General features: G+C 34.3%; 1 protein-coding gene across 1 annotated transcript in view; it reads left to right on the top strand.

Annotated features, from left to right (window-relative positions):
* LOC134245112 (MAM and LDL-receptor class A domain-containing protein 2-like) overlaps positions 1-24,873 on the top strand; it is a 169,439-nt gene that overhangs the window by 22,791 nt on the left and 121,775 nt on the right. The window contains exons 10-18 of the mRNA XM_062727371.1: positions 3,104-3,858; positions 15,464-15,531; positions 15,702-15,886; positions 16,463-16,560; positions 16,824-16,950; positions 17,517-17,692; positions 18,209-18,293; positions 20,705-20,809; positions 23,186-23,396. Coding sequence (XP_062583355.1) covers positions 3,104-3,858; positions 15,464-15,531; positions 15,702-15,886; positions 16,463-16,560; positions 16,824-16,950; positions 17,517-17,692; positions 18,209-18,293; positions 20,705-20,809; positions 23,186-23,396 — 1,810 coding nt within the window. The remainder of the gene's footprint in view (positions 1-3,103; positions 3,859-15,463; positions 15,532-15,701; positions 15,887-16,462; positions 16,561-16,823; positions 16,951-17,516; positions 17,693-18,208; positions 18,294-20,704; positions 20,810-23,185; positions 23,397-24,873) is intronic.

The following is a 24,873-nucleotide window of genomic DNA, read 5'->3' as shown; positions in this document are numbered from 1 at the left end:
CAAAACGCTACTTCTCCTATAGTTTTGGTCTGATTTTAATATAACTTGGGACACAAGTAGACTACACTAAGATAGATAAAATAGTGCATCTGTTTTTGATTTCAATGAACGGTGTTGCCATGGTTACTAAAAATAGAATTTTCTGTGAAATTCCTTTAAAACGCTACACCTTCTATACAGCTTTGGTCTGATTACAATATTACTTGGCACACAAGTAGACTACACTAAGATACATAATTCTGTGTATCAGTTTTTGATTTCGATGAACGGTGTTGCCGTGGTTATTAAAAATAGAAATTTCTGTAAAATTGTTTCAAAATGCTACTCCTCCTACAGTTTTGATCTGATTTCAGAGTAACTTGGCACACAAGTAGACTACACTAAGATACATAAAACAGTGCATCAGATTTTGATTTCGATGAACGGTGTTGCCATGGTTACTAAAAATAGAATTTCCAGTGAAATTCCTATAAAACACTACTCCTTCTACAGTTTTGGTCTGATTTCAATATTACTTGGCACACAAGTAGACTACACTAAGATACATAAAAGAGTGCATCTGTTTTTGATTTCGATGAACGGTGTTGCCATGGTCACTAAAAATCGAATTTTCTGTGAAATTCCTTTAAAACGCTACTCCTTCTACAGTTTTGGTCTGATTTCAATATTACTTGGCACACAAGAAGACTACACCAAGATACATAAAATCGGATTTTGATTTCGATGAACAGTGTTGCCATTCTGTGTATCGATTTTTGATTTCGATGAACTGTGTTGCCTTTGTTACTAAAAATAGAAATTTCTGTGAAATACTTTTAAAATGCTGCTCCTCCTACAGTTTTGGTCTGATTTCAATATAACTTGGCACATAAGTAGACTACACTAAGATACATAATTCTATATATCGATTTCAGATTTTGATGAACGGTGTTGCCTTTGTTACTCAAAATAGAAATTTCTGTGAAATACTTTCAAAATGCTACACCTCCTGCAGTTTTGGTCTGATTTCAATATAACTTAGCACACAAGTACACTACACTTAGATACATAATTCTGTGTATCGATTTTTGATTTCGATGAACTATGTTGCCGTGGTTACTAAAAATAGAAATTTCTGTGAAATACTTTTAAAATGCTGCTCCTTCTACAGTTTTGGTTTGATTTCAATATAACTTGGCACATAAGTAGACTACACTAAGAAACATAATTCTTTTTATCCATTTTAGATTTCAGTGAACGGTGTTGCCGTGGTTATTAAAAATAGAAATTTCTGTGAAATACTTTCAATATGCTACTCCTCCTACAGTTTTGGTCTGATTTTAATATAACTTGGGACACAAGTAGACTACACTAAGATAGATAAAATAGTGCATCTGTTTTTGATTTCAATGAACGGTGTTGCCATGGTTACTAAAAATAGAATTTTCTGTGAAATTCCTTTAAAACGCTACACCTTCTACAGTTTTGGTCTGATTACAATATTACTTGGCACACAAGTAGACTACACTAAGATACATAATTCTGTGTATCAGTTTTTTAACTGTGTTGCCGTGGTTATTAAAAATAGAAATTTCTGTAAAATTGTTTCAAAATGCTACTCCTCCTACAGTTTTGATCTGATTTCAGAGTAACTTGGCACACAAGTAGACTACATTTTATACATAAAACAGTGCATCGGATTTTGATTTCGATGAACGGTGTTGCCATGGTTACTAAAAATAGAATTTCCAGTGAAATTCCTATAAAACACTACTCCTTTACAGTTTTGGTCTGATTTCAATATTACTTGGCACACAAGTAGACTAACTAAGATTTTGTAAAAGAGTGCATCTGTTTTTTTTATGAACGGTGTTGCCATGGTTACTAAAAATCGAATTTTCTGTGAAATTCCTTTAAAACGCTACTCCTTCTACAGTTTTGGTCTGATTTCAATATTACTTGGCACACAAGAAGACTACACCAAGATACATAAAATCGGATTTTGATTTCGATGAACAGTGTTGCCATTCTGTGTATCGTTTTTGATTTCGATGAACTGTGTTGCCTTTGTTACTAAAAATAGAAATTTCTGTGAAATACTTTTAAAATGCTGCTCCTCCTACAGTTTTGGTCTGATTTCAATATAACTTGGCACATAAGTAGACTACACTAAGATACATAATTCTATATATCGATTTCAGATTTTGAAACGGTTTGCCTTTGTTACTCAAAATAGAAATTTCTGTGAAATACTTTCAAAATGCTACACCTCCTGCAGTTTTGGTTGATTTCAATATAACTTAGCACACAAGTACACTACACTTAGATACATAATTCTGTGTATCGATTTTTGATTTCGATGAACTATGTTGCCGTGGTTACTAAAAATAGAAATTTCTGTGAAATACTTTCAAAATGCTACACCTCCTGCAGTTTTGGTTTGATTTCAATATAACTTGGCACATAAGTAGACTACACTAAGAAACATAATTCTTTTTATCCATTTTAGATTTCAGTTTTCCGTGGTTATTAAAAATAGAAATTTCTGTGAAATACTTTCAATATGCTACTCCTCCTACAGTTTTGGTCTGATTTCATTATAACTTGGCACACAAATAGACTACACTAAGATACATAATTCTGTATATCGATTTTTTATTTCGATGAACGGTGTTTTTTTTCTAAAAATAGAAATTTCTCTGAAATGCTTTCAAAATGCTACACCTCCTACAGTTTTGGTCTGATTTCAATATAACTTGGCACACGAGTAGACTACACTAAGATATACAATTCTATGTAACGATTTTTGATGTCGAGGAATGATGTTGCATTTTACTTTGAAAATACTTGCTAAAAGTTTATTAATAGCTACTTTACAGCTGTAGTCTTAGGTTGCAGTATCTTGCCACAAAAAGGGCTCAATCAAGATCATTTTTTTTTTGCTGTTGGGGGGTAAAGTTTTAAGTCCCAACTGCTAAATGTTTCATTTGTTATAAGTACAAACCAGTAGAGCTTCTGTCTCCTTTTTTCTTTGTGTTTAATTTCTTTTTTGATATCGTAATAAATGTATTACCGGTATTTGTATGTGCAAGAGAAATAATGAAAGTTGTGGTAAACATTGCAGTGAGAACAACCACAACAACAACAACGACGACAACAACCACGACGACAGCAACGCCATCAACAACAACACCAAGAAGCACTCCATCAACAACAACAGTACCATCATTAACATTAAGACCATCAACAACTAATACTCCGTCAACAATAGCAACAACAACAACAAACACTCCATCAACGACAACGTCAACAACAAATACTCCATCAACGACAACAATAACATCAACAACCATACCAACAACAACAACCCAAACAACAACAAAACAAACAACCACACCAATGCCAACAACCACACCAAAGACAACAAAACAAACAACAACAAAACAAACAACCACACCAATGCCAACAACCCAATCAACAACAACCACACCAATGACAACAACCCAATCAACAACAACCACACCAATGCCAACAACCCAATCAACAACAACCACACCAATGCCAACAACCCAATCAACAACACCAATGACAACAACACAAACAACAACACCAGTGACAACAACACCTTTAAGAACAACAGAAGAAAGTACATCATCAACAGAAACAACTAGAAATCCAATCAATGCAGAAACAACAGTGCCAAATACAACATTTGAACCAAAATCTACTACGCATGTGATCACAGACATCACCACTTTACCATCAGGGGAGGTCACCTATTTGACTGATATTGAATTGAATGAAGTACCTTATCATACTGATTACAATGATCCTAAAAGTGTTATGTACAGAAACTTGGAATCTCAGATTGTTGGAACGGTGAGTTCTATTGTTTTCGTTTTCATTCGTATGTTAGGGGACGACCATTTGATTCTGAGGGGGGGGGGGGGGGGGCTGGCAGATTTTGGAAATAAATAATCTGTCCTCCTCTGCAAAGAAAATAAATAATCTGACCTTGACATGATATTTAAATATTGTGAAAATACCTTTTTATTTACTTTCAATTTAACCTCAGAATCTTCAATTCAGCATTTTTTTGGCTCTCTTCGCTCGCCATTTTAGAACCAAATAGTATTTAAAGTCAGATTACCAGACCACAGGTACTTGTGGACAGGACCCCCCCCCCCCCCCGATATTCAACCCCTGGGCTTATTGGACATTTTTTTTTCAAAAATTATATTTATTACACTTATTCATCATGTGTACAATATGAAGAAATCGTCAAAACCCCAAAACAATCGCTCCACAGAAAAAAAAAATAATACCCCACTATACATTATAAAGGAGACTCCCTTATAATGTATAGTGGGTAATTATACCCGCACTTTCGAAAGAAAGTTCGGGTATATTGTTGTTACTCATGTCCGTCCGTCCGTCCGTCCGTCTGTCACACTTTTCTTCCCTGAATTCCTCCTACATTTTTCACAGTAGCTTAATCATCCTTTGGGAGATGGTTGGTGGTGTCATGTAGATGTGCAGTAAGGTTTCGGAATTTTGATTTTGCCCCGGGGGATCAAATGGGGGTAAAAAAAACGTTTTTTATACAAAAAGCCCCTTCTTCCCTGAACTCCTTCTACATTTTACTCAGCAGCCTAATCATCTTTTGAGAGATGGTTGGTGGTGTCATGTAGATGTGCAGTAAGGTTTCGGAATTTTGATTTTGCCCCGGGGGATCAAATGGGGGTCGAAAAATGACGTTTTTTATACAAAAAGCCCCTTCTTCCCTGAACTCCTTCTACATTTTACTCAGCAGCCTAATCATCTTTTGAGAGATGGTTGGTGGTGTCATGTAGATGTGCAGTAAGGTTTTGGAATTTTGATTTTGCCCCAGGGGATCAAATGGGGGTCGAAAAATGACGTTTTTTATACAAAAAGCCCCTTCTTCCCTGAACTCCTTCTATATTTTACTCAGCAGCCTAATCATCTTTTGAGAGATGGTTGGTGGTGTCATGTAGATGTGCAGTAAGGTTTCGGAATTTTGATTTTGCCCCGGGGGATCAAATGGGGGTCGAAAAATGACGTTTTTTATACAAAAAGCCCCTTCTTCCCTGAACTCCTTCTACATTTTACTCAGCAGCCTTATCATCTTTTAAGAGATGGTTGGTGGTGTCATGTAGATGTGCAGTAAGGTTTCGGAATTTTCATTTTGCCCGGGGGGGGGGTGGGGGGGATGGGGATCAAATCGAGGTAGAATTTTTATATATTTTTTTTTTTTACATATATTTGACATGTTTAATCACCCTGCTTTCAAGAACTTCCCTAATATCTTATGCTGCAATAGCTTTAAACCATGATCATTTAGAAAATGATTGGTTTGTTTTGTGTATATGGAAAATGGTTTCAAAATTTGAATTTTCATATGGATGGCAAAAAGGGGCTGGAAAAATATGGCACCTCCCTAACCCTGGTGGTCATGATTTGTACAAACTTGAATCTACACCTCTTGAGAATATTTCCGTATTAATCATGCTCTTGGTGTTCCTGAAAAGAAGAACTTTAAAGATGTGTTTCCTTTTATTCCTAAATAAAACTTTGATCCCTAATTGTGGCCTGACCCTAGCCTGAGCTAGGTGATGATTTGAAAAACTAGAAATATGTCTATAGGACATGAATTTCCCGCCAGATGTGTATTACTAATGGTACATTAAACAAGAGGCCCATGGGCCACATCGCTCACCTGAGTACTGAAGCTAAGAAAAAGTAGAAATTGGTTTATTATTGAAAAGTTAAAATCCAAAAGTAATCCCATGATCAATCATGGATTTGCTATTCTTCAAAGAATTTTCCCATATATTTCTATGTAAAACTTTGGTCAGCCATTTTGGCCCCGCCCTACCCCCTGGGGTCATGATTTGTACAAATTTGAATCTACACTCCCTGAAGATGCTTCCATATAAATATGATGAATTTGTCATTCTTGAGAAGAAGATTTTTAAAGAATTTTCCCATAAATTTCTATGTAAAACTTTGGTCGGCCTTTTTGGCCCCGCCCTACCCCCAGGGTCATGATTTGAACAAACTTGAATCTTCACTACCTGAGGATGCTTCCATATAAATTTGATGAATTATGGCTTTGTCATTCTTGAGAAGAAGATTTTTAAAGAATTTTCCTATATATTTCTATGTAAAACTTTGGTCAGCCATTTTGGCCCTGCCCTACCCCCGGGGGTCATGATTTGAACAAACTTGAATCTACACTATCTGAGGATTTTACTCCATAAGTGTCATCTTTCCTGGCACAGTGGTTCTTGAGAAGAAGATTTTTAAAACATGCCACCAAATTTTCATTAATTCCCAATTATCTCCCCTTGAATGAGGGCATGGCCCTTCATTTGAAAAAACTTGAATCCCGTTCACCCAAGGATGCTTTGTGGCAAGTTTGGTTGAAATGGCCCAGTGGTTCTTGAGAAGAAGTCGAAAATGTGAAAAGTTTACAGACAGCTAGACAGACAGACAGACGCCGGACAAAATATGATCAGAAAAGCTCACTTGAGCCTTCGGCTCATGTGAGCAAAAACTAAAAACTAAAATTTGTATTTGTGTATAAAGTTTGATGAAAATATCTTAAACAGTTTTTTTTTTCAGAATTGAAACTAAAATATAAATAAATTGGATATAGATAATAAATTCACATCAAATTATGTATAAGTGCATGTTAAACATAAAAATGTCTTAAATTATTTCTTAAAAACTAAGCAAAATACATATTAAAGAGGAGGGAGGTCAAGGTCACAGGAATGTGCAAGATGAAGTTTTTGATGCAGCTGAATAGCTCTCACTAATACATATTAGGTTATTATGTTTGATAAAAATATCTTGAATGATTTAATGAAACTGAGCTTAACACTTTGTTTTAAGAAAAGAGAAGTCAAAGGAAAGGTTGTGGTCAAAATGTTGTTCTAGCTGAAAAGCTAACATCAGTGTGAATTTACTATTATCATATGAATTTTGATAAAAATATAATTAATGGTTTATTTGAAACTTAGATAAACACATATTTTAAAAAGTGAGGTCAAGGTCAAAAGAAAATTCAAGGTTAAGTTAATGCAATAATAGCTCTCATCAGTATGTATTAGCATATGAAGTTTGATTAATATATCTTGAACTGTTTATTCAAAACTGATCTAGTCTAAGACAGTGAGGTCAAGATCACAGGAAATGTCAAGGTAAAAAAGAGTGAAGCATTGTAAAGCTTTAATTGCTTACATCAGTATGTATCATCATGTGAAGTTTCATTACACAACTTGAATCATTATGGTTTCTCTAAAATAAAGCTAAACACTAATTTTAAGAAAAGTTAAGTAAAGGTCAAAGGAAAGTAAAGGTAAACAAGATGTGTTTGTGAAACACTATGCGCCCGGCGGAAACAAAGTTCAAAAAATCTATTTTTAGCATATTGGTTACAGTCAAGGTCACAAGGTCACTGACCGTGGTGTCATTTGAAAGAACTTAATCAGTGGAGTATGCATCCCAAATATGAAGTCCCTATCTACTAAGGTCATTGACCATGGTGTCATTTGAAAGAAATTAATCAGTGGAGTATGCATCCCAAATATGAGGTTCCTATCTCCTATGGTTCAAAAGTTATGGCAAAAAGTGTAAAAAGCTATTTTTAGCATATAGGTCACAGTCAAGGTCACAAGATCATTGACCTTGTTGTCAACTGAAAGGGCTTTATTAGAGGAGTATGCATACCAAATATCAAGTCCCTATCTCCTATGGTTAAAAAGTTATGACAAACAGTGGAAAAAGCTATTTTTAGCATATAGGTCACAGTCAAGGTCACAAGGTCATTGACCTTGATGTCATTTGAAAGGACTTTAATAGTGGAGTATGCATACCAAATATGAAGTCTCTATCTCTTATTGTTCAAAAGTTATGGCCAAGGTTAAAGTTGACAACAGACAAACAGACAGGACAAAAACAATATATGCCCGGGATCTACCGATCCGGGCGCATAAAAAATATTGACACAGTTGGATAGTTTACATCAGTATATGCATCAGCATATGAACTTTGATAAAATATCTAGAAAGTAATTTCTTTGAGCTCAATGGAAAGACAGATGGATGGGTGGAGGACGGACATGACAAAAACTAATACATGTATTCCTAATCATGGCGTAGCATAAAAAACTTGGATATACATTATATGAGGATGTTTCCATATTAAGATTATACATGCAAATTCAAAGAATTGTGGTCCTTTGCTTTCTGTGTTTAAGTGAATGGGATGCCATAATTTATGGCAGATTGTGTATCAAATATGCATCCCTATCATATGTCACTTTATGAAAATTAGGTCAAAGGGGGGAAATCATCGCATGCTCGAAATATTTTGTTGCAGGTAAAGTACATGTCAAATATGAAAGACCCATCTCTTTTCAATCAAAAGTTATATATATATATATATATATATATATATATATATATATATATATATATATATATAAACATGATAAATATATAATATAATATTTTTGAAAAGTAGGTTAAACTTCTAGGTCAAAATCAGAAAGTCAAAAGTCATGATATATTTAGAAAATTCTTTTCACATGTAATATACATGTATAATTTAAATGCCATATCTTTTCTCTTTCAAAATGATTAATTTAAAATGTTATTTTTTGGAAAGTAGGTAAAATTTTGAGGTCAAGGTCTCACTTGGGTTAAAAAATCATAGTACATTTAGAAAGTTTTGTGGTAATGTACATGTGAAATATGAAAGCCCTATCTCATATTATTCAAAAGTTATGATCAAGGTTAAATTTATTGTGACAGATGCACATACTGTCAAAGATGGCCAGACTGACAGACAAATAAGATTTAATGTTCCCTCCCTTTCCCCCAAAACGGGGGACAATAATGCCCTTGCTGTTCTTGAGAAGAAGATTTATGATGGAAAAAATCCCCTGCATATTTCTTAACGCAAATCAATATTGTGTTTTTATGTCATTTACTTGTTTGTTTGTTGTCAAACATCCCTCTCAGGAATTTTTCACTCAAATGGAGACACCCTCACTTAAAAAATAATGAAGACAAGTCGGATTTGAGGATTCATTTTAGGAGTTTTCAACCATTTAAAAGATGTAAAGAGACAGGAACTCGATCCTTCCCCTCACCCCATCCCAGACCCCTGTTTATATTCATGACATGTATGCAAACTACTGCTTGTTTTACATAACTTCTCCTTTTATTTGCTTCTCAGGAAATTCTGGTCTGGAAGTCCCCCCTCCCTCTCAGAAAAAAATTCTGTATTTTGTAACTGAATGTAACGTCGATAACGGGCGATAACTCTTTAGAATGTGAAATTCGTCTTATTGCAGCATCGGATGACCTTTGATGCTTTAAACTTTAACCTAACCAGTTGCATTTCAGACTATTTTAACCAAATCTATACCAAAACGTGTACTTACCGACTGCCATAGCTCCAACTTCATGAAATATAATCCAATTAAACACAAAATAATTCCAACTGACATATATGCAATGATGTGTACACAACACTAGGCCTAGTACTGCACGTGCAGTGCTATCTAAAAATGATAATGGTAAAACTAGTACTTAAGTTAGGTACGTGACGCAAACCCAATGTGATGCAGGTCTTCAGATACATTTACAGTATAAGAACAAATTTAAAATTTTTATTTACAAAAGATGTTTTATCTTAACTTTGCCATCTAGGCCTATTTCCAAAAACAGGAAAATAGGGTGTGTTTGCGTGTGTGTGTGTTGATGGGAGAAGGGTGGGGGTTGACTAAATTGATTGGGTATACATGGTATATGGCAGCTTTCAAGGTGTTTCTGCCTAACCAAGTATAAAAAGTTTGTACATTTTGGAAAAAATCATCAAAAACGCTTTAAACTAATTTGAATAATATTTGTTGTTGATCTATATGAGAAAATAGATTTAAAAAGTTCCAATTATGGGCCAAAAATTTAACCCCCCCCCCCTTGTTTCAAACCTAATTTACATCATTAATTGAATTCTGTTGTTTAATTTCAGACTGGTAATGAATTATGAATATGAAATACATGTACCTATAAGATCGAGGCCCATGGGTCACATGTTCACTTGAGAATATTATGCTCAATTTGATGAATACAATTGGAGGCCCTATTATGTAAATTATTAAATTATATTGACTTTTTCTTTGGTAAAGCCTAATTTTAGAGGAGTGTGCATTTAGAGGCAAACACCTTAGTGCGGGTATTACTGTCTCATGACAGCATCTAGTTTTTTTTGTGGAGCGATTGTTTTGGGGTTTTGACGATTTCTTCATATTGTACACATGATGAATAAGTGTAATAAATATAATTTATGAAAAAAAATTTCCAATAAGACCGGGGTTAAATATCGAAATATGGGGGTGGGGTGGGTGGTCCTGTCCACAAGTACCTGTGTACCAGACTGGATACTTGTAGTCAGTTGATCAGCATGGCAATGTAGATGTGATGAATCACTTTAAATACAAGCCAATTCTTAAACACCACAAAAGATAAATTTGCTTGTCAAAGAAGTATACTTCCCGATAAATCAATACAAAGTATACAGTGGCGGATTTAAGGAAAGCGTACATGTGTATGATCCCTCCCCTAAAATTTCAAAGTGTGATATGAATAATATCAATATTGCCATAGTTTAGTACAATACCAATATATTTGTGCCTAGTTTTACTCTTAAAATACACAAAAACCCAAGAGCTTCAGGGGGCTTCGCCCCCTAGGCCCCCTTCATTCAAAGTATGATATGACTAATATTAATTATGCCATACTTTGGAACATAACTAACCAATTCCTACATAATTGTGCCTGGTTTTACTCTTAAAATACACAAAAACCCACGAGCTTCAGGGGGCTTCACCCCCTGGACCCCCTTCATTCAAAGTATGACATGACCAATATTAATAATGTCATACTTTGGTACATAATAACCAATACCACTACATGTATAATTGTCCTGGTTTTATTCTTAAAATACCCGAAAACCCTGGAGATTCTGGGGAATTACCCTCCCTTGGCCTCCACCAGTGCTTCACCCAGGACCCACTGGTGGCCTTAAGGCGGCCCCAGACCTCTTGCTTCAACGAAGTTTTACACGTCCCCCCCCCTCCTGAATCCGCCTATGGTATATAAATGATTAGTCTTTTAGAATCAATCGATCAAGGTACGTAAGACAAAGAAGAAAATAAATAATCTGTCCTCTCCGCGATAATCTTGAAAATAAATGATCTGTCCATGACAGGCATGAAAATAAATAATCCGTCTCAAAAAAATTTGCCAGCCCCCCCCCCCTTCAGAATCAAATGGTCGTCCCCTTAGTCGTACTTGACATTTTCTATGCACCCCTAATCAAAGATTCGGGGTATAAAAATTTTGTCATGTCCATCCATCTGTCTGTCTGTTTATCAGTTTGTTTACAAAAACCTTTGGGTTGCTCTGAACTTTTGATTTTACGAATCTATGAATTTCATATTCCATACATGGGCATATCTTGTGAGAAAACGTTGTGTACCAACATATTTGACCTATTGACTTTGGAGTTTGATCCACTTCTGTAATTTATCTAGTTAAACCTTAACCAAATTTTTTGAACAGTTGGTACAATGGCTTTGATTCACACTTCACTTAAATGTGTATTTATTGTGTCAAGATCTTTCCACAGATATATTTTTACCTGTTGTCCTTGACATTAGAATTGAACTATAAAACAAAAATTTTGACCTATGACCTTGACCTCTTAGTTTGACCTAATTTTGAAAATCTTTGATCTTGACCATAATTTTTGAATAGTTTGCAGCAGGGCTTTTATATTTCACTTTGCATTTATTGTATCAAGATTTACATAAGTACCATTAAATTTGATCTTTTTTACCTTGAACTTTGAGTTTGAATCACTTTTTAAAAAATCTTTGGCCTTGGTAATATCTTTTGAAAAGTTGGTGCTTGGGCTTTCAGTTTTAACAAGTATATTTACTGAGGCGAGTTCTTTCTTTTGGTATTTTAACATTTTTGCATATATGCGAAACTTTAATTTTTTTTTATCAGCATCGTCGAAAACCCATGGGTGATCTCACAGGCACTTGTTTCGTAAGCGGGGTACCCCCTACTTATATTTACCACTCGTGGTAAATATAAGTAGGGGGTACCCCGTATACGAAACAAGTGGTAAATATAAGTAAGGGTACCCCGCATACGAAACAAGTGCCTGTGGGTGATCAAGCTCGTCCGGTTTACTTAGGTAGGACTTTATTTGTCATACCGGCGTACGCCGAATGCGCCGCTTGACCTTTGGTAACCCGGCATGTTACGCCATTTGACTTGGGAAGGTTCGCCGATCTGAAATGACCGGCGAGGAAATCGCCGGTCTTAGAAATATGGCGGGAAGAGAAAACAACTGTGAAAATGCCGATACTTTTTACCAAATCGACATGTTCTTTATTTGTTTGCATATTTTGAGCAAATCTTTATTCATATATTTAAAATATATTTTTATTTTCTGAAAAATAAAATTTTTTTTACGAGGTCGATCCATGGTTTTTTTTTTTTAAATTGAATTTCGAATTATTTTACTAGGACAATGTAAAAAGTGATAAGTCTTAATTAATTGATTATCATTTAGCGTAATTGTTCATTTTTTTATGTTTTCGCCGGTTTTCTTCATTTGCCTCTTAGCCGTTTTGCGCCGGTCATATGACCGGCGCAATTACGCCGATCAGTGACATTGAAGTTGGCCCTTCGACGAGATTACCCGTGGGTTTCCGACGATGCTTTATCAGCTCTATAGGGGACATCAGTGTTTCACTTTTCCTTGTCTATTGAAATCTGTGCAAAGTAACGGCTCATTTTAACAACTCGAGAATTATTAGAATAATCCGAACCAGCAATAGCACGAATTCACCAATCACTGTCAGCTGACCATTTTGGCGCGAAAACTGATCAAGCTTTATAATGACAGATTTGCAGAAGAGAAAAAAGAGTTTGATAATTCGTCTGATTACAGCAAATAAAACACTATGGGTAAGATTAAGAGACTAGTAGGAGAACATTTCCTTGAAAGAGTTCTTGCTAAATAGAGTAAGGCAGGTATGTAATTCGGTTCCAACTGCTCAAAGCGCCCCCTCCCCGTTTGTTTATAATGATGAATAACTGATGAATTGTTTCTTAGGCCTGTTTACAGTGATTATACCATAAGAGGCCAAATTTTAGAGGCATTATCCTGTTATTGACTTCGCGAAGTCAATAAGTTTGACGTTGTTGACGTTAACGTCAAATTCATCCCAGGTCATTTTTATACTTCCAACATTCTCAAGATTTTCATATCGCTTATAACAGTTTCAATGCTGGGTTCGTAATGTTCACATTGTTTACAACTATTTTACCCACTGAAGTGAAACAAATAACAGGAGTATATATCGTTCGACAAGGGTATTTAAAGCCTTTGTATTTCACCATGAAGCGAATCACATAACGGGAGTAAATAGCGACGCAAGTAAAGCCCAGAACTAATTTGATTCGCGAATGAAATAACAGGAGTATATATAGAGAGACGGAGGTACTATTTAAAGTGTATGTATGTCACTGAAAGCGAATCAAATAACAGGAGTATATATAGAGAGACGGATATCATTCTAAAAGGTACTAGAAGGGGAAGATTTCTCCAGGAAAAGGGTTTCTTTGGGGGAGAGATAAAATAAAAATGGGGCTTGGTTTTTTGGGGGGGGGTCATTCTTAAAAATGCACGTTTTAATGAAAAGTGAATCAAATAACAGGAGTAAATAGTGACGCAATAAGCCTAGAACTAATTTGATTCGCGAATCAAATAACAGGAGTATATATATAGAGAGACGGATATCATTCTAAAAGGTACAAGAAGGGGAAGATTTCCCCGGGAAAAGGGTTTCTTTGGGGGAGAGATAAAATAAAAATGGGCTTGGTTTTTTTGGGGGGGATCATTCTTAAAAATGCACGTTTAAATGAAAAGCAAATCAAATAACAGGAGTAAATAGCGACGCAAGTAAAGCCAAGAACTAATTTGATTCGCGAATGAAATAACAGGAGTATATATAGAGAGACGGAGGTACTATTTAAAGTGTATGTATGTCACTGAAAGCGTATCAAATAACAGGAGTATATATAGAGAGACGGATATCATTCTAAAAGGTACAAGAAGGGGAAGATTTCCCCGGGAAAAGGGTTTCTTTGGGGGAGAGATAAAATAAAAATGGGGCTTGGTTTTTTTGGGGGGATCATTCTTAAAAATGCAGGTTTTAATGAAAAGCGAATCAAATAACAGGAGTAAATAGCGACGCATGTAAGCCTAGAACTAATTTGATTTGTTCCATTTATGCATTATTATTATAAGGAATAAACGGAATAAAGTCATAAAAGTAAGGTGCAAGAATTCATAATTTGGTTTATTCCGTTTATGCATTATTATTATAAAGAATAAACGGAATAAAGCCATAAAAATAAAGTACAAGAAATCATAATTTGGTTTATTCCGTTTATGCATTTCTCCAAAATATGTCGCCATAAGGAATAAACGAAATAAAGCCATAAAATTAAAGTACAAGAAATCATAATTTGGTTTATTCCGTTTATGTATTTCTCCAAAATATGTTGCCATAAGGAATAAACGGAATAAAGTCATAAAATTAAAGTACCAGAAATCATAATTTGGTTTATTCCGTTTATGCATTTCTCCAAAATATGTCGCCATAAGGAATAAACGGAATAAAGCCATAAAATTAAAGTACAAGAAATCATAATTTGGTTTATTCCGTTTGTGTATTTGTCCAAAATATGTCGCCATAAGGAATAAACGGAATAAAGCCATAAAATTAAGGTGCAAGAAATCATAATTTGGTTTATTCCGTTTATGCAAGACTAATGGTATAGTGGTTAATAAAGCACTAATTGTGTATGTATTCTCTTTAGAGAAGTGGATAGGCTTTCTCCTACATCCACTTCTCTTTGCAAGCGTAATGGTATAGTGGTTAATAAAGCACTAATTGTGTATGTATTCTCTTTAGAGAAGTGGATAGGCTTTCTCCTACATCCACTTCTCTTTGCAAGCGTTATGATTCTGGAAAACATGTTATTCTGGAAAAAGTATACAATGAAAGCTTGTCCACTTCTCTAAAGTTAGTAAAGAGAGTATTAATCATATCATTTGGAGGGTATGTTTAATATTTTTTCTTTTCAAATTCTGGTAGCTAAAAATATGTTTAAAAAATATATTCATGAGCTATTGATAACACAATTTATAAGAGATGTAACCTTTCATGAACTTTAGGAATTGGGAAATGTCTTTTTCAGAGTGGGGGATGTATTCCCTTCTTGACTGCTTCCATTTTTTTTCATTAAGTTATTCAGTATATAAGTTTGTTAGCTGTACCCAATTATCATGGTTGTATCTGCAGGTGAATGCTGTATTTTTTGCTGGCTATATGGGTAGTAATTACATCGGCTGTACCCTAGAGAGAATAAGGTATGTATTACGTAAATTACTTTCCCATACTATGACTACTGTAGTATCTTAGTGATACTTGAGATTTTTAAGCAACTTAATTTTATGCAGAGGTATTGATTAAACTCGGGTGTTTAAAATTAAGGGTTTAGAGTTCATCATGTTAATCCGTAATTATTATGTTTCATCAGACGTCATGGATGGGGAATTCTCATAACATACAGCCAGTCTTTCTACAAACGTGTAATGATAATGCCTAACAATCAGAATGCAACAATGAGTCGTGGAATGGTTCGAAATATTACATTACAAAGTTTGTCAATGGTGAATGCCAACCTTTTGCTCAACATCACTGGAAGCGAGGTCCATACTAGAGGTATATATTCTGTTAATGTAAAAATTAGATACTCATTTAAAAAGAAACAATGTAATGTACTGTTGATTCATTTTACTACTTTTAAAATATACCGTATAAGCAGAATTTTTAGTGAGGATTTAATTTTGGCATTTTTTAGGGAGGGTGATGAGATCGTGAAAATAAAATATCACTAAAATATTAACTTCGTTTTATATGTAATAACTTCTTTTGTTAACATTTTAAAATCATTAAAATTACTTTTGGCTAAAAATAAAATACCAGTTTTTAATGACAAATCGCTAAATTTGTGTCTTGCTAAAATTTCCACTCATACAGTATTATTAAAGGCATTCGAAAGTTTTTAGAATGGTTAGATGAAATAAGTATTTATTGGATCATAATATTGTTAAAATATCTGAAAAATCAGAAAACGGTGTGGCATTTAGAACAGCTAGCTTTTTGATAAACAGTTAACATTTTGCATGCTTTATCAAACCATTTTCCAAACTTTTTAAATACACCTTATACAGGTTTTAATTAGAAATGCCCTATAAATTTCCCAAACAGATTTACGTGATACATCTTAAATTACAGAGACGAGCGAGTCTTCCTACAGCTGCTCTTTTGAAACACCAGATGAGAACTGTTTTCTTCACAATACCAACTACAGTAACCCATGGACCAGAGAAAGTGTGAGAACTTCTGTATTTCTATTATGAAATGAAAAAAAAAATGTCAACATAATTTTAAAACTTGCATGTTGACATAAATGTGTTGCATGTCTACATAATTATGTTGCATGTTATCATAATTTGTCTTGCATGTAGGGAGCAGAAATATGCCACCATACAGGCAAGTATATAGCAATGTTCTGAATTATTAAAAAAGATGGTTTAAAGTAACTGTGCACTTTGCTTAGAGGAAAAATTCTATTGGAGATATCTGTGTTTTGTAGAATTCCACTCCTTCCTTCACAGGCCCACCCTCTGCTTACAGTGGGGAGTACTATATATATATGCCATCATCCAGTATACCGGCTGGCAATAATTCGTATCTGATGGAATCTGACATTCTGTATCAAAGTAAGTCAGACTTCTTCTTTCTATTCTTGTTGAAAGGTAATCAAAATAATTATAAAATTACAGATTTTCGTATTAACCGTGAAGCATAGACTGTATCATACATTGTAAATCGTGTTCTTTTTTTCACACAAATGTTGTCTCTGTTCTGAAATGGGAAACTACGAGGGGTGATCAAAAATTTCACAAACTAATTGAATAACTTCCATACAAGAGAAATGATATAAGGTTCAGAGTTTATGACTTTTTAAAGTAGACCTCTGTGATTTTAATGCACATCTGCATGCTACCATTTTGCCAATGCACAAATCATGTGATCCAGGAGGTCATGTGACATGCTCTTTAGCATTCTGTTCACATGCAGATTCTGAAGCTAATTTTTCCTTCATTTTTATTTCTTATCATGCAAGTAATTTTTTAACAAGAATTGTCCATTTGTCAAAAATGGTCAAATCTCGGAAATGGAAGGATGGATAAGGATATCTTGTACCAGAATGAGCATGGTGAGTGGTGACCATCTGATTACATCACAAAATATTTCTGAATATTCTAATATTAATATATTTCAGATTCCTCAAAATGCCTGAGGTTCTATTACCACATGTATGGCATAGGATCTTTGAGAGTAAGGATTTATATTGTGCCTTACCGACAGGAATATACTATATGGCAGAGTTATGGAAACCTAGGAATTATGTGGCATCTTGCTGAAATACCAATTAATTTATATTTTGTCCCCTTTAAGGTACTTGTACTGTAAACATATTTAATTCCAATTTTAACATTTCTTGGTTTTCTATGTTGGCCTACAAACTCTGTCCAAATACCAATTTCACTGACATAAGGAAAGGGGAGATTCTGTGGATTAATTCTTTCACTTCTGTCAATGTACATTTTCCATGAGATATTACAGATAGAAAATCATAAATGCATCATATAAAGTACTCCATGACAAACTTAAATGAAAATTATTTTTGACCATTTACATTTAACATAAATTATTTTTTCCTATACAGAGAAAAATATGTCTTCAGTATTTTGGTTTTTAAAATAGTAATGAATATAAAGCAGTTTAATCAGTCTTCTAGCATATTTTGAGAAATATAATCAATATTTAACACAATATCCCATCACATACACTGTATTGCAGTATACATACACAACATTAATTTCTAGTAATATCCACCCTTAATCCTGTGTCAAAAACACAATCATAGATGTTATCATATTATTAACAATGTTGTATTTTAATATTTAACAGTTGAGACTTGTTGGCCTAACTGGAGGTAATAGTACATACACAAGTGACATTGCTGTGGACTATTTAAACTATGATGATGGATTTTGTGAGTAAATAAATAAACTATGTGTAATTTTCTCTAAAAGTTTAAATTAAAAAATTGCAGTTTGTTTCATAAAAATGAAGGAGGGATAACAAACAAAAGTAGTCTTTACAGAATCTTGAAATCTTTTCCAAAAAAAAAAAGGATTTCAGTATTGAAAAAAACGATCTAATTGTTTTATATGATTATTTTTTTTCTTACTTTGAATTTTTCAAAATGAAAAGAAATGATCTATTAAAACATATCAAGAAGAGCTAAATAGACATACTTATGATAGTAAAGAGATACCAGGCTCTTGGGCCATAAAGATTAGCTCACTAGTTTGATCTGTCTCACTTAACAAAATGAATTTATCTTGGAAATGTGAGACTGAGATTTTTTTTTCAAAAAAGAAGCTTTTTAGTTTTTATGGCCCTGGAGCCAGACAGTGGCATTTTTAGGTCACCTGAGTAAACTCAGGTGACCTATTGCTATCTGTTTTCGTCCGTCGTCGTGCGTCGTGCGTCGTGCGTTGTGCGTTAACATTTGAACATTTTCAGCTTCTTCTCTGCAACCACTGAACCAATTTTAACCAAATTTGGCATAAAGCATCTATGGGTGAAGGGGAACAAAAATTGTGAATTTCATGATCCCTGCCCCCCTGGGGCCTGTGGGGTGGGGCCAAAACCACTAAAATTAGTGCAATCTTTAAAAATCTTCTTCTTTACTCCTGGACATCAAGCAGTCAAACTGTTTGCATGATTGTAATCAGCAATAAGTCCTCTACCAAAATTGTGAAATTCATGGCCCTGGGGTCAGGGGTTCTAGTGCTAGGGCGGGGCTAAATAAGTAGGTAGTGAAAATGCATTATTTCTTTGAAAATCTTCTTCTCTGCTCCTGGGTGTTAAATAAACCAACTAAGTACATAGTTAAAATGATTGTTTTCATATTTGCATGACCTTTAAAGAAGCCCTCCCCCCCCCCCCCCCCCCCCCTCTCTCTCTCTCTCGAAATAAAACCTTTGAAGAGAGAACTAAAAATAAAAAAGTTATTTAATGTAAAAATAAATCAACTCAAAGGAGTGCCTCTACCAAAATTGTGAATTTTATGGCCCCAGGGTCAGGGGTTCTGGTGTAAGGGCGGGGCTCTATTGATTATATAGTGAAAATATATGAATTCTTTGAAAATCTTCTTCTCTGCTCCTGGGTATTAAATGAACTAACTAAGTACATAGTTAAGATGAGCAAGAGTGCCTCTACCAAAATTGTGAATTTTATGGCCCCAGGTGTCAGGGGTTCTGGTGTTAGGGCGGGGCTCTATTGATTATATAGTGAAAATACATGAATTCTTTGAAAATCTTCTTCTCTGCTCCTGGATATTAAATAAACTAACTAAGTATATAGTTATGATGAGCAAGAGTGCCTTTACCAAAATTGTGAATTTTATAGCCCCAGGGTCAGGGCTTCTGGTGTTAGGGCGGGGCTCTATTGATTATATAGTGAAAATACATGAATTCTTTGAAAATCTTCTTCTCTGCTCCCGGGTATTAAATGAACTAACTAAGTACATAGTTATGAGCAAGCAAGAGTGCCTCTACCAAAATTGTGAATTTTATGGCCCCAGGGTCAGGGGTTCTGGTGTTAGGGCGGGGCTCTATTGATTATATAGTGAAAATACATGAATTCTTTGAAAATCTTCTTCTCTGCTCCCGGGTATTAAATAAACTAACTAAGTACATAGTTATGATGAGCAAGAGTGCCTCTACCAAAATTGTAAATTTTATGGCCCCAGTCAGGGGTTCTGGTGTTAGGGCGGGGCTCTATTGATTATATAGTGAAAATACATTAAATCTTTGAAAATTTTCTTCTCTGCTCCAGGGTATTAAAGCAGATGAACTACCAATATATTTATGATGGACAAGAGCCCATATCTTCCACAATTATGAATTTCAAGGCCCCAGGGTCAGGGGTACCATAAAAATGGGGGGATTGTACTTATATACTGAAAATGAATAAATGGTTTGAAATCTGCTCCTTGGTATTAATCAAATATTAAGGCCTAAGGGTCAGGGGTTGATGTATGGTAGGGGCACTACTGATTATTGCTGAATATTACTGATTAGTTGAAATGCATTTTGTGTTCCCTTACCCTGCGTATGGGTATTAAGTAAACAAAATAAGCAACTGCTAAGTGTATTGTTATGATGATCAATGGTGCCTCTTTCAAAATTGTGAATGCCATCGCATCTGGCTTAAAACATGAATCAAATTCAATCACTGGAAAGTTGTTGCATAATGCTCAGGTGACCTATAAGGCCCATGGGCCTCTTGTAAAATTAAGGTATTGAAATAGCAAAGTGTAAGAAAATGAAATTGGTAATTTTGACTTATTTGAAAAGTATATTATAGTTTGTGTTACTCCATTTTCCTTGCAAGGTTTTGGAGCAGCAACCATTCCGTCAACAGTTCCAGTAACCACTGCCCATCCATCAACATCATCAACAACAACAACAACATCAACATCAACAACAACAACAAATGGTTTTGATAAAAAACTTTCCTTATTTGAAATTTAATATAATAAATATTTTAGGCTGTTACTTACCCTTAGGAGTATCATGAATATGAAATCAATGACTAATGATCCAAATTGTTTTATAAATGAGAACACTTAACTTTTATTCATCATTATTTCTACATTTTTGAATATTTATGCCCCCCTTCGAAGAAGGGAGGGCATATTGCTTTGCTGCTGTCTGTCGGTCCGTCGGTCTGTCGGTCCACTTAGTTTGTGTTCATTTTCTTCGCAACCGTTGCACATACTGAAATGAAATTTGGTATACAGATATATCACATGAATATCTAGGTCAAGTTATATTTCGGGTACGATTGTGCCATTTTTGACAGAGTTATGCCCCTTGGACTTAGAAAAATTTCAATTATTTGCAGTTTCCGTTCAATTTCTTTACAACCGTTGCACATACTTAGATGAAATTTAGTATGCAGATATATCACATGAATATCTAGGTCAAGTTCTGTTTTGGGTACGATTGCACCATTTTTGACAGAGTTATGCCCCTTGGACTTAGAAAAATTCCAATTATTTGCAGTTTCCGTTCAATTTCTTTACAACCGTTGCACATACTTAGATGAAATTTAGTTTGCAGATATATCAGATGAATATCTAGGGCAACTTCTGTTTTGAAACGCATTGCGCCATTTTTGACAGAGTTATGTTCCTTGGACTTAGAAAAATTCCAATTATTTGCAGTTTCCGTTCATTTTCTTCGCAGAGCTTGCACGTACTTAAATGAAATTTAGTATACAGATTTATCAGATGACCATCTAGGTCAAGTTCTGTTTAGGGTACAATCGGGCCATTTTTGACAGAATTATGCCCCTATTATAAAAATTTCAATTATTTGCAGTTTCCGTTCATTTTCTTTGCAACCGTTGCACATACTGAAATGAAATTTTGTACACAGATATATCACATTAATATCTAGGTCAAGTTCTGGTTTAGGTATGATTGCACCATTTTTCACAGAGTTATGCCCCTTGGACTTAAAAAAATTTCAATTATTTGCAGTTTCCGTTCATTTTCTTTGCAACCGTTGCACATGCCGAGATGAAATTTAGTATACAGATTTATCAGATGAATATCTAGGTCAAGTTATGTTTTGGGTACAATCGTGCCATTTTTGACAGAGTTTTGCCCATTGTTTAAAATTAACGCTCGCCCACTCGCAAATTGCGAGTAAAATTTTGTGTGGGCTCATAAAATTTATAACTTGCTCGCCCACATTGCGAATGAAAATTCTGCAGGGGCCGAATTCATTCTACCAGTCCCCTCACTGAAAAACAGACATTTCCACAGGTTTTTTTATTCAAAACTCCCAACCAATGAAATAAATCACAGCAGCATGGTCCTATTGTTCGTAAATATCCTTCATCTATTCCATTTAACAGTACTACATGATTTGTGAAAGCCCTAAAATGATCGTTTTTCCTAATTCGAATTTCCTCCATTCTTCTGTACATGGTTGATATATGAAAGATATACAATTTTAATAACTCCAAACTACCTATTCGTATAAATTATAAGTATTTTTACTTATTAATATTTCAGAAATGTTACAGTTAAAATATTTAACATTGAAAATCTTATTTATGTTCCATTGTCACTTCAACAGTTCAACTTAAAGGAGTAAATACATGTATATGTGTACAATGTAAAAAAAAAAAAAGGATAGCAAAAATGAAACTTGAATTCAATTTTATTTCCTTTAATTAAATATCTATATGACATTTGATTTTTATAAAGTAGGAACTCCAATTTAAACAAATGTATTTATACACAATCATATTTTATTTTAATTTACTTTTGTCCCAGTGTCCAAAAAAAGGAACATTTTTTTTTAATTACAGAAACTGACTGTGGGCTAACAAATTTAGCTGTGGGCTCCTAAATTTGAAATGTTAGGAGCCCACATGGCTAGTGGAAATTTCAGTTAATTTTAAACCCTGGTTTTGCCCCTTGGACTTGAAAAAATTCCAATTGGGGGGAGGGGGGCATAAGTGTTTTACAAACATCTCTTGTCAAAAATGTCTTTTATAATTAAAAAAAAAAAAGTTCTGACCTGAATGAATGAAAATGAAAGTAGGGAAAATATGATCAGGTTGACAACAAACTAGAATCTGATCACTTCAGTCCTCTTTACTCATACATATGTTACTTGACACAAAATGTCACTCTGTCGTGATAAATATTGCAGATTCTGAATACCTTAAACTTTATTACCTGATTAAGCTAATTATTCTTAGCTTGAAGACAAAGTATGCACAAGCAAGCTGATCAAATTGAGCTTGATGACAAACTTAAATTCAGTCCTGAACACATTGTTTTTATTATTGCAGGAACATGTGGAGGAACATTTGTTGGACAGTTTTCTGGATATATTACAAGTCCAAATTATCCCAACTCTTATCCAAGTAATGCATACTGTGAATGGAACATCATAGTGCCAAGTGGATATGTCGTCAAAATAATTGTAATATATTTCTACACAGAGAGTGGTTATGATTATGTAACAATCTTGGATCCTATTGCAAATACACAAATTGGAAGGTAAATTTAGAGTATATTCAGTGTTACTAATTAATTGGTTTTAGAATATATATTTTTAGCTCACCTGAGCTGAAAGCTCAAGTGAACTTTTCTGATCACATTTTGTCTGATGTCTGTCTCTAAACTTTTTACATTTTCAACTTCTACTTCAGAACCACTCAGGTCAAAATTCAATCTAACTTGCCGCAAGTGAGCTTTTCTGATCACATTTTGTCCGGAGTCCGTCTGTCTGTCCGTCTGTATGTAAACTTTTCACATTTTCGACTTCTCAAGAACCACTGGGCCAATTTCAACCAAACTTGCCACAAAGTATCCTTAGGTGAAGGGAATTCAATTTTGTTCAAATGAAGGGCCACAGCCTCTTCCAAGGGGAGATAACTAGAAAAAGAAAAACAATATTTGTGTAATTATCAGACTTTAAATAGTAAAACAACTTTCACATGTTTCATTAGATAAAATAAAGTGATTTAAGGTTAGTGTGAGGGCTGCTGACTATATTTAATACATATATTCATGGCATTGTTTATAAGGCATGAAGGTGAAAAAAAGTAAACTTCAAAACCAAGATTTGAATACTTTCAAATGTATTCATGCTAATTAAGGTCGGAAACATTGAAAACTTCAATGGCTTTTTAATGTTAATTTATTCAATGGGTTTAATTAATGAATTATTCAAGTTTTGTTCAACAATAAAACAAATTTGAATTGCACAGAGAATCTGGATCAATTACATGTATGTATTTTCATAGCGTTTTGAAATGATGGGAAAGATAGATATGGTTATTTGCTTAAATGGAAAATAATACTGCTAGCTATGATAATGTGTTCATTATTATGGATCTAAAATCTAATTATAAAAAAAAATAATTGTGCAGTTACCCAAACAATTGAAATTTGTGTATACATGTCATTAAACTGTCTTTTGTCCATTAGTACATTTAAAACAATTAATACAAAGAAACATTATTTAGTAGAACTGGACAAGTGCATTTTAATGTAGCTGCAGATCTGTAGTGTTATGGTTTTAACATATTTGTCTTTGACCATAATGCTACAGATCCTGTAATGCAAAAAAGGTGCAATTTATGGCGCAATATTTTTTGCACACTTTTGGGGAGAATTTCTCCACTTTCTAGCATTGGCCAATCAACTACCTTTCACTCATTTATTCTAGACACATTCTGTAGCCAATATATGTATATTTTATCGACCTCTCAACCATTTATAGTTGTCTCAACAGGCAATAAACTTGCTTGGAGTGAATTTTCAGCAATCTAACAAATAATCTTAATCAAGTGAGTTTATCACTTTTACAGACGACTATAAAGGGTTGGGAGATGGATAAAATATACAGATTAGTTAAATAATGTGCCTAGAATTAGGGAGTGAAAGGTAGTTATTTGACTGATGCTGGAAAGTGGAGAATGCGCAAAAAATATTGCGCTGTAAATTGCCTCTTTTTTGCATTGCGGGATCT

The sequence above is a fragment of the Saccostrea cucullata genome, unplaced genomic scaffold, assembly GCF_032062105.1.
Source record: "Saccostrea cucullata isolate Sc308-1 unplaced genomic scaffold, CSIRO_AGI_Scuc_v1 ctg53, whole genome shotgun sequence".
Lineage (NCBI taxonomy): Eukaryota > Metazoa > Mollusca > Bivalvia > Ostreida > Ostreidae > Saccostrea > Saccostrea cuccullata.
Note: the sequence above shows the minus strand (reverse complement) of the source record. Positions and strands in the feature narration are given on the sequence as shown.